Below are 11,002 nucleotides of genomic sequence, written 5' to 3'. Positions count from 1 at the left end.
GGGGAGGAGGGATGCCTGGGAGAGGAGGAGGAGGGGGGATGCCAGAAAACGAGGAGCCGGAGACGGAGGACTCCATGTCCAAGACGTCGATGTCCTCCTCGTCTATCAGGTCAGAGAAGTCCAGGTCTTTGATCCGGAGGGAGGTGGCACTCAGCTGCAGCTGGCTCCAGGCATCACCGGAGCCTCCGGGGCCCAGCGTGGGGGCCTCCAGCTGCCGGGTGTGCAGCTCCACATCAATGCTGCTCTGCTGCCGCAACACGAGTTTCTGATGAGAGGCAGAAAGACTTCATGAGCTGCGTTTCCATTACAAATGTGCACAAAACTTTGTCGATATTCTAATATCGAAAAAACATTTTCACAACTGCAGTGTTTCCATTAAGTAAGAAATGTTATTAAAGTCACGTGAATACGTTTGTTCTCATGATAAGTCATTACAAACATGAAGGTAATAGACCATGACACTAGAGGAGGAGACGTCGGCGTCTTATCGAGGCTTTCCAGAGACAAGCCCCTTACAGTGGGAGTGGCTACGTATGCTGTGTTTTTGGGAAAATGTAGTCGGTGAGTTTAATACTTTCTTTTACTACTTCTGTGATATTACTACTACTTCTACTTCCTGTTATCTTCTTCATCATCGTCTTTTTCACCAGTAGAAACAGCCGGTTGTTGATCACGTGACTCCTGTGATGCGAAAAAAGTGTTTCCATTGCAGTTTTGTGAAAAACACCAATTTCAATACGACCGAAAAACCACCTCATCCTAGAGCAAAAACATTTTGTCGAAAAACGAATTATTTTTTCGAAATTGAAGCGTTTCCATTGAGCAAATTTATTTTCGAAATTCTAATTTGCGCATTTTCATGGTCAATGGAAACACAGCTACTGATACAACCTTGACCTGAACTGGACCTGAACTCAAACTGAACACATCAATCTGTGACAAGAAAACACAGAGAAGGGACGAACACTGCTGTTTGTCAGATGCCAACACCAGGACAGCCATTCTTGTCATACTTATGAAATGCATAGTTAGAGACGTTTTTATGGGTAAGACAACTGTCATAAAGAATTGTACGTGTAAGAGTCTAAATTTGTACATTTAAGTCAATAAACGTACATAAATTTTAGATTTGTATTTGTATTCATGTAAAATCAAATATATTTTCTGTGAGAATACAAGTTCAGAAGTTACAAATACAAGTTACAACAGATTCAACCTTGAAAAGGTTGTGGAATGTTTTTTTGTTTTAAACTACCAGAGTCAACGCTGTCTGGTCAAAATATCTCATGAACACAGAAGGTAGCCTTTGAAGAAACTCAAAGAAAGTCATCCCTGGATGTACGTCTTCAACTGATTAATAAAGCGGGCCGCCACAACCAATCGACCACAGCAAACACTTCAATGTGTAAAACTCACCCACTTTTATAGGTATGGAGCTAAAATCAGATGTGGACAGGGTGATCATGGTCTAACACTCTGACATGAAGGGTGCTGGGTAATACTCAAACCTGCCGTTCCTCGGTCAGTCGGGCCCGGGCCGCCTGGGTGGAGCCCTCCAGGCTCTCCAACTCCGCCCTGCGGGAGGCGCTGCTCTCGCTGGGGGTGGTGGACTCTACTGAGCTGAAGTTAGACACACGCTTTGATACACAACCGCTCAGATCTTCACCTGAACATGAAAGAAAAATAAGAGCATTTGACAGAACTTAGAAATATTATTTTTACTTTTGACAAAAAAAAAAAAACTAAACTGATGAATCTTGATTTCTTTAACACATCAGGAGACTCACCAGCCTTGAAGTTCTTCTTTTCTTCTTCTGTGGTGTTGGGTTCAGCTGCAGAGGTGTTTGAGTAAATCATGTCCAGGACGAACTTCTTATCATCAGACAGTGTACTGCACGGTCGCTGCGTGGGCAGGGCTGCTACAAACAGGTTGCAACACAAGTTTTAGTTTAGTTTAGTTTTCTGTGTCAATTCTGAAGGAAAGAAACTCTCAGGATGTGCAGAAGACACTGAGCAGAGCATTGTGGGTAAACGAGGCATCTTACCTGGTTCATTCTGTGAGTCTGACTGTTGGTTTGGGTCTGAACTGCTGGGTGTTGAAGCTGAAAAAACAAAACATTAAGGTCCTGTTCACACAAGAACAGTCTCTGGAAATGTTACTGATTTTTACAATGTTTATTGGGGTGATTTAACAAAACAAAACAAACAAATAAAAAAACATGCCAAGGTTGCCAGATGGAAAACTGTTAGTGTGTCGCTTTAAAATGATTGTATTTTGACCCAAACTGAAATGCCCTGAGGGATATGGGGCACCAAGTTTAAAATTAAATGTTAAAAAATGTCACAAACATTTTCTCACTTTGAGTGTAAAACATTGCTAACACTGCTAATGCTGCTAACCCTGCTAATACTGCAAACGCTGCTAACATTGCTAATGCTGCAAACACTGATAACGTTGCTAATGCTGCAAACATTGCTAACATTGCTAATGCTGCAAATGCTGATAACATTGTTAATGCTGCAAATGCTACAAACACAGCTAATGCTGCAAATGCTGCAAACATCGCTAATGCTGCTAATACCGCTAATGCGATAATGCTGCAAACACGGCTAACACCGCTAATGCTGCAAACACGGCTAATACTGCAAACACTGCAAACACTGCTAACACCGCTAATGCTGCAAATGCTGCTAAGACTGGTAAAGCTTCCCTACAATACATCAAACTTACAGTTGTGGCTGCTATCCAAGCTGCACTTTAAACTGTCGGACCACTGATAGCATCCATATTGTTTTAAATGAATACATTTTAAATTTAAATTTTATATACTTTATAATCTTCAGCAGGGTTGGCAACATTAGCTGCATTAGCGTACATAATGTGCAACAAGACTTCACAGTACATTAGGTACGTGAAAATTTGATGTGAGAAAACTTACCAGTACATTCAGATGAAACCGTGTCCCCCAGTTCTGCTGGCAGCTGAGGGCTCAGGTTTATGACATCATCAAATGGGGTCAGCACAGAGGACTGGCTCAAGAGTTTACTTCTCCTCTTCTTCTCCCACTGAGTGGCTGACAACCTACTCAGGAAGGCACCTCTGTGAGGACAAGAAGAGATCTAGTCATTCCAAGTAACTTGTGTGAGAATAGGTGTCCCAGGAGCAATCAGGTGATTCGAGTCTTATCAGAGGAAATCCAGGTGAGACCCGGAGACCCCACCTGAAACCATATAACCCAGGTAAGACAACATTAGCCTCATTGAGATCACACAACACTCAGTGGAACCAGGTGACCCTTCTGATTTCAGAAAAGACCTGCAAGGTTACCCAGTCTGATCAGTTGACCCACGAGAGACCAGGTGAAACCAAGTGGACAAGGTAAGAACATGTGACCTAAAAAAGGCTAAAAGCCTCCACATACTCCATCCGAACTGCTGCATTGGCTCTCATTGTCACAGTTTAATGAAAATCACATCATTCTGTTCACAGCTCCGAGTCTTCCACCGCTTCTTGTCACAACCCGTTGTAGGAACTATTCACCCCCCTTCGACAAAAGATCTTACTGTGTGATTGGTCAGAAGTTCGTGGGTGTGTGTATTTATGCTGAAAGTGACCAGACGAAGCATTCTGCTTCAACGACTTGCTTCCAAATATTAAAAAATACTTGCTTCAAAGCAGACTGTTGTATCAGGAGAAATGTGGACAAACAACGTCGGGTATCTGATTTTTTCTTTTTCCCGGAGTGAAGACTCAACGAGAATAAACCACACGCAGTGACGTTTGCTACAGCAGGAAAGTTTCTCAGGAGGTGTGTCTCAGGAGCTATGTTTGTGGTTTGATGATGCTTCGCTCACCAGAGCAAGGTATATGTCATTTATAGCCAGTAATGTCCCAATGGCGACATCTCCAAATTCCCAAGTTGCCCAAGCTATACCCTTTGTAAATATTTTATTAGCTTCTCAAAAGGTTTACTCTTGTGCTATGTCATGACCATGACATAGCATGGTCATGACATAGTAGCATGTTTAGGCCTGGAAGCTTAGCTGTTAAGTGTACATTGCGCCATTGCAGATGACTGAAGACATTCAGACAATGTTGCTACCAGGAAACACCAAAGGGATTTACAATGGCATTAAGTAGGTGGTCCAACTTGGTCCAACTTAGAACAAAACAGCACTTCTCAAATATTTAAATGGGAATGTATTCACAAATAAATGCAAGCAGATGGACAAGTGAGAGGACCACTATTCAGAGCTCTACTCCACAACAAACTGTCTCTGCCACAGTCCTGGACACCATTGAGAGTCTGCCAATAATGCACAAGCTGGACAAAGAGTCTAGCATCCAAGAACTGAGCCTCAGGGAAGGAGGTGATGCTGTACCACCCAACTACCCAACATAGTGCAAGACAACACTCCTGCAGTCTCTGCACGAGCTGTTGTGCCGGTGCTGGCAGGAAGTGTCATACCACAGGATATGCAAGACGCCAGCATCATCACCCTCTACTGCAAGGGTGGGTACTCCTGGTCCTTGAAGGCTGCTATCCTGTATGTTTGAGGTTCCTCTGCTCTGACACACCTGATCTGAATGAATGGGTGATTAGTAAGCTTAGGCAGAACATGAGGAGTAAATCCAATCACTGAATCAGGTGTGTTGAACAAGAAGAACAAGTAAAACACGCATGACAGCGGCCCTCAAGGACCAGGATTGCCCAACCCTGCTCTACAAGACCAAAAGTGATGGAAGTGACTGCAACAACTACAGGGGATCTCCCTACTGAGTCCGGTCAACGGGTGTGGATTCTGTGCTCACAGGTCAATTGTGGACACAATCATCTCTCTTTGCCAGTTACAGAAGAAATGTGAGACGTATAATCCCCTCTACATGGCATTCACTGATCTGACCAAGGCCTTAGATTATTCCAGACTCACCATCAGCCTCAAGATTGGATTTTTTAGCCATTAAAAATGCAACACTGAGAAAGACAGATGATAATCCCATGATCCTCAAAGATCGAAGGTGGTCGCCACCGCCGCCAATGCTTTTACACAGTTTGGACAATGTACAGTGACATTACGCCAAAGGTCATGTTTGAAGGAGAAATGGGCATGTTTGAAAAAAAATCCCATTTTCACGCTTTGGATTTTTGATTTTTTTTAACAAATTTGTGCACCGTCTTGTCAAGATGCTTTGGTCCAATTCTGAAATGGATATGCTTGAATCTAAAGACGAAATAGAATTCAGTGCGAAATGAAAATCACCAAACATTGACATTTCATTTAAAATGGCTTACTTCCTAATATAAAGTGCCAAGAGGCTTTTGAGTTGCTGTAGGTCCTGGACTGATATACGTATAATAAAGTAGCCAGAAGGACTGCGTTCAATATGACACTAATGAACCAATTTGCCACGCCCATATCTAGGTTACTGTACCATTTGAGGTAGTTATAAACGTGCAAAAGTTTAGTGATGTCCTGATGCATCTCAGTAAAAACCGTCCACCATTAAACAGAGGTGGAGGCCTTCGTGTCCAGTCGTCCCCCTCCTACAATGCTGTTATTGAGCAAAAGGTGTGAATCAGGGCCCCAACGATAGTCATGTGATGGGGCACATGACCCTCCATGAACAATAGAGCTAATCAAGGCACTAACAACCCATCGTTAGGCTGATGGTCCTCTTTTGCATGTGATCAATCTGTTTGTCCACCATGTCGAGGCGGAGCTTATAAGGCTGGGTTCCCCTGAAACTCCTCAGACTGAAGAAGTCTCTTGGAGGAGAGAGGAAACGTTTCATTAAAGAAGAACCAATCCAGAGGACTTACTTTTTTTCTTTTTGATTTTTTAAGTCTGTGATACTCGGCCACAGTGAAAATGGCCTCTTGTTGGGAAAAAACATAAAATAATGCCAGTTCGATCCTCTGTTCCAGCCGTCTCAGTCCTCAGCTGTGTTTCCATTGACCATGAAAATGCACAAATTAGAATTTCGGAAGTAAAACTTGCTCAATGGAAACACGTCAGTTTCGAAAAAAAATACGTTTTTCGACAAATGTTTTTGCGCTAGGATGAGGTGGTTTTTCGGCCGTATCGAAATAGGTGTTTTTTGCAAAACTTAAATGGAAACACTTTTTTCACATCACAGGAGTCACGTGATCAACAACCGGCTGTTTCTACTGGTGAAAAGGACGACAACAAAGATAACAGGAAGTAGAAGTAGTAGTAATATCACAGAAGTAGTATAAAATAGTAAACTCACCGACTACAATTTCCCAAAAACACAGCATACGTAGCCGCTCCCAAGTAGGGACTTGTCTCTGGAAAGCATCGATAAAAGACGCCGACGTCTCCTCTGATGATGAGCGCTAGTGTCGTGGTAGCAACATGCTATGTGTTTACATCCATCGCTGCCATGTTTGTAATGACTTATCATGAGAACAAACGTATTCACGTGACTTTTAATAGCATTTCTTACTTAATGGAAACACTGCAGTTGCAAAACTGTGTTTTTCGACATTAACAGAATATCGACAAAGTTTTGCGCACATTTGCAATGGAAACTCAGTGACTGTGTCTTTGGGAAGATACTTCACCCACCTTGCCTGCTCATGGTGGTCAGAGGGTCCGGTGGTGCCGGTGCATGGCAGCCCCGCCTCTGACAGTGTGACCAAGGGCAGTTGTGGCTACAATGTAGCTTACCACCATCAGTGTGTGAATGTCTGTGGTGTTAAGTGGTTTGTAGTCTGATAAAGCTCTATTCAAGTTCAGTCCATTTACCATTTTTACCATTTTAAAGACTTTTACTGTTGATTTGAGTCCAACCCTGAGATGTGATGACAAGAAGATACATGCAGAAAACTGAACACTAGAAGCAAAGTTTCATTAACTCAACAAATTAATCAACAACTCAAACAAATCTCAGAGTTATCCTTTGGTCTTTACTATAAAACTGACCCAGATGAAACCCCTGATCAGACCACACCCAAAATCAAACCCAACAATCCAGGACAAGACGACTCTGAGCCCCGCCACCAGAAACACACAAACTTACATTTCTGCAACAAAACACACTCACATTTATGACAAACTGACAAAAACACACAAACACTATTTTCCTGTCAAGGGTTTGGATTTTACTGATGAGGTAGGAAATCACACGACAAAATACTGATCAGGAGAGTCGGCTCAGAAAACAACCATCATTATAAAGTATTTATATGAACATACACTTTATGTTATTTTAGATTGTTTTTTCATAGTTTCAGGATCCATGAGCCTTTGGACTTTATTTATAAAAAACGTTTTAAACTGCAACAAATCCTAGTAATGTTATTAGTTGGTTCAGAAATGCTGTTGGAAAGAGTGGATTTTTCAGGCTATGAATTCGTATTGCTAAATAATAAAAATAAAAAACTTTTTGAACAATTTTAAACAAGATGAAAAAAAAGTTTTATTTAAAAATTGTGAGAGAAAACGGTAACGTTTGTTTCTAAATGAGACAAAGTATGTTTGTTTCTATACAAGACATAAAGAAAAGAGGAATTTTGTTTCTGTAAAGGAGCTGAAGCCAACTGAAGATCTTTTAAATTAAAGGTTTTCTTTAAGTTCCAAACAAAACATCAAAGAAAACATGTTTTTTTGTTTCTGAACGAACTGAAGGAAAATTCTTTGTAAAATAACTAAATGAAAGAAGACTTTTTGAAACAAAAACTGATGGTCCTCTGAGGACAAGGGACACGGCAGCTGTCTGTGTCCTGCAGTCCTGGTTCTGTGGGCGGTTCTGGTTCAGTTCTGACAGACTCCTCTGTTTGTGTCTGCTGCTGCCTCCCAACAACACCGTTCAGATTCTGCACACTTTTATGAGCTTATTGTGACCTGAACTGCAGGAGGACAGCTGACCAGGACCAGGACCAGGAGCAGAGCCAGGACCAGGAGCAGGACCAGGAGCAGAGACACGATGAGACTGAAGGGTTTAGATGATCACACTGAAACCAGTTTGTTGTTTATCAAACATGATTTCCCCAGAAAGCAGCTGATTTTCATCCCCAGACACACAGCGTGCAGCTCTGCAGCTCCCAGCATGCAGTGGGGCTGCAGAGGTACTTACTGGAGCTTCCTCAGCACCGGTTTGTCCTGATTTACATTACAGGTGTCTGAGCTGCAAAAACACAACAAACGTCTCACACACAGGTTGAAACAGAAGTTTCCCATCATCCTCCAGGCTGCAGCTGAGTCAAACTGAAGCACCTCAGCTGCACAAAAACAAAGAATCCAAAGAGAAATCATCCTACCTGCAGCATCGACCGACTCAACGTTTCACTTCAAAACATTTGAGCTTCTCTTCGTTCACATGCATCATTCCACAGTGAGTGATCAAAACCACAGCAACCAAAGCTCGGATCCAGAAACAAACGTTTAGACAGAAAAGTGGAGGAAACCCTCTGAAAGTCTCCTGCTGATAAATTCACGGTGTTTGTTTTTCACCACCCGGCAGTTTGAACAGGAAAAGGCCTGAAGAGGTCAAACCCAACCTGCTCTATGCAGCTGGTTTCCAGACTGAAATACAGACATGAGGAGGAGGAGGGAGGATGAAGAGAGGAGGACAAATACTCACCAGAAGAGCTCCTCATCCTCCACTGAGCTGGTGGAGGAACAAAGGAAGAGAAAGGAAGGAGAAGGAAGAAGAGAAAAAAAGATTAGAGCAGCAAAGCAACATAATCAAGGATTTACCAGAGAAAGACCTGAGAGTCCTGTGAGCAGGGGCGGAGCTAGACTTTTTTTGTAAAGGGTGGTCCACGGAACGTTAGGGGGGCACACACAAATAAAGAAGATAATTCTTTATTTGAAAGTTCAAGATGTCCGCCACAGCTAATTTCAAATGTCTCTAAATCAGTTGTTTTAAGAAATATTAAGCCGAAATTTTGTGATCGTAGCTAAAAATGATCCAAAAACATGCTGAATGCTAGTCACTATTTAAGCTAACCACTAATGCTAATATTAGAGCTCCAATTCAGCCATTTTTAGACAAACAAACCTGAAAATTTACATAGTAAAAATTCAAAATGGCCACCACAGTTAACTTTAAATGGATTTATTTCAGCTATTTTAAGACTTATTGAGCTGAAATTTGTTATGCTGTAGCTAAAATTGACACCATAAACATGCGGATTGCTAAACCCAACTAAGCTAACAGCTAATGCTAATTTTATCAATAGCTATAATTTAGCAATCATAAATAAATAGAGGTTAAAACTTATGTAGAACCCAAGAAACAGTCGTTAAACAAATCTGAATTAAAATACAAAATCCGAGATACAACAGATAAGCTATTAAACAGCACCTTTATAATACACCAGGTAATACAGTTAGCCTGTGATTGGTCAGATTCAAGCCACAGCTGGAATCTACTTCCTATTTTCTGTCAGGTGAAGATGAGGTCAAAAGTTACCCATTTTTATTAAACTGTTTCCTGAAAACACAGAAAGTGTCAGAAATCAGAGAAAAATAAACAAACTAAAAGCTAAACGTAGCAAAAGGCTAACTAGTAGCAAAATTGCTGCTAAAAGCAAAAAGTTGCATAAAAAGAAAAGAGAGATAGTTTGCTGAAACAGATTTCAAAAATATTTTTGAAAGAATTGAAAAAATATCAATGAATTTCTACAGAGAAAATATTTCTAAATAAAGGGAAATGTTTTAAGTTCAACATATTTTAATAAGAGTTACAAAAACCAAATTGACTGAATGAGCTGAATGCTTTGTGGTATGAACGGCTAGTTAGAGTTAGACTGTACTACTACTACTACTACTACTACTACTACTACAACTACTAATAATAATAAAATATGGAAAAACAAAACTGTCTGTGTACTGACTCAGAATTGATGCAAGTCTTTTACAAAACATAGAAAAACAAGCTTAGATTGTTATGAAGTGATGAAGGTCACTGATAATTTACAAAGAGTCCACAAATTAAAAACAGATCCTGTAGATAAAAAAATAAAATGATTGTGGGTACACAGACAAAGATTATCTGTAATTATGTGGTTATCACATCCAGACAAAATGATATTATAAGACTGAAGGAAATTTTGTAACTGATTAATTGAATATTAGATTCAGTTTTGTATTTTATACTTTCTGATCACTTCAGTCTTTAAGGTTAAAACAGACAAAGAGTTGACGTGTGTTATCATGTGTTCTGTCTTTAGTCTAAACAGAAATAGGTTACGTTCTACATCTGATGTCAAAGGTAACCCCTCCAGAGGTGTAACGAGGAACAGATGAACATTATAAGGTCAATTCATTATTATAGGAGAGGGAAGTTGTCTGTGTGTTGCAGAGTCTCTGCTCAGAGGGTTCATGTGTTTTGTTCTGATTCAGCTCAAGGTCTTACGCTGAGGCCTGCTGGGTGCTGTACTGTCAACCTGACTGGAGTCAGAAGATTGAGGATAAAGTTTTAAGAAGAAATCCAGTTGGATTCCTGTTTATTCGGACAAACCATTTTGAACAACGTATTATTTTTCTTACAAGATAACAACAAGATCAGGGCTCGTTATAAAACCAAATCATTAAAGTTTATTCAACACAGATTAAAAAAAGCAACAGGTAAAATTTTCTTCTTCTTTTTTTTTTGTTGTTTTGTTGGTTACCACACCCCCATCACTTACTTCAGACCAGGTTTAGACTCTGTCCTGCCACCAGGCTGCTCCGAGGTCTGCTGGGACTGCAGCTTGTCCTGAAGGGAGACGTCTGAGGGTGAGCTGCAACACACACACACACACACAGACACACACCATGTTCAAATCACATGCACAAACATATTTTTATATTTTACAACAATGTTAAAAATATATACAGTATATATCAGTTCAAAGATCCCTGGATGAACCCTGCTAATCTTTGCTCCGGGCATCATCATGGACGTCCAGCAGGAAAATGTTTGAGGTTGATTGATGTTTGACTGGATGTCCTTTTTGTTGGACCATTTGTCTCTTATTACATTCAAGAC

The 11,002-nt window shown here is 40.8% G+C and overlaps 1 protein-coding gene across 1 annotated transcript in view; it reads right to left on the bottom strand.

Moving 5' to 3' along the window:
- LOC106530009 (FH1/FH2 domain-containing protein 3) overlaps positions 1 to 11,002 on the bottom strand; it is a gene marked incomplete at its 3' end in the record, with an annotated part of 51,880 nt that continues 40,878 nt past the window's right edge. Inside the window, 8 exon segments of the mRNA XM_014025559.1 lie at positions 1 to 265; positions 1,509 to 1,666; positions 1,788 to 1,919; positions 2,046 to 2,102; positions 2,940 to 3,100; positions 8,102 to 8,152; positions 8,609 to 8,635; positions 10,662 to 10,754. Of these exon segments, the coding sequence (XP_013881013.1) occupies positions 1 to 265; positions 1,509 to 1,666; positions 1,788 to 1,919; positions 2,046 to 2,102; positions 2,940 to 3,100; positions 8,102 to 8,152; positions 8,609 to 8,635; positions 10,662 to 10,754 (944 nt within the window).

Source organism: Austrofundulus limnaeus, unplaced genomic scaffold (assembly GCF_001266775.1).
Source record: "Austrofundulus limnaeus strain Quisiro unplaced genomic scaffold, Austrofundulus_limnaeus-1.0 Scaffold484, whole genome shotgun sequence".
In the NCBI taxonomy this organism is placed as follows: Eukaryota; Metazoa; Chordata; class Actinopteri; order Cyprinodontiformes; family Rivulidae; genus Austrofundulus; species Austrofundulus limnaeus.
The sequence above is the reverse complement of the archived record's forward strand: the minus strand, read 5'-3'. Positions and strand labels throughout refer to the sequence as shown.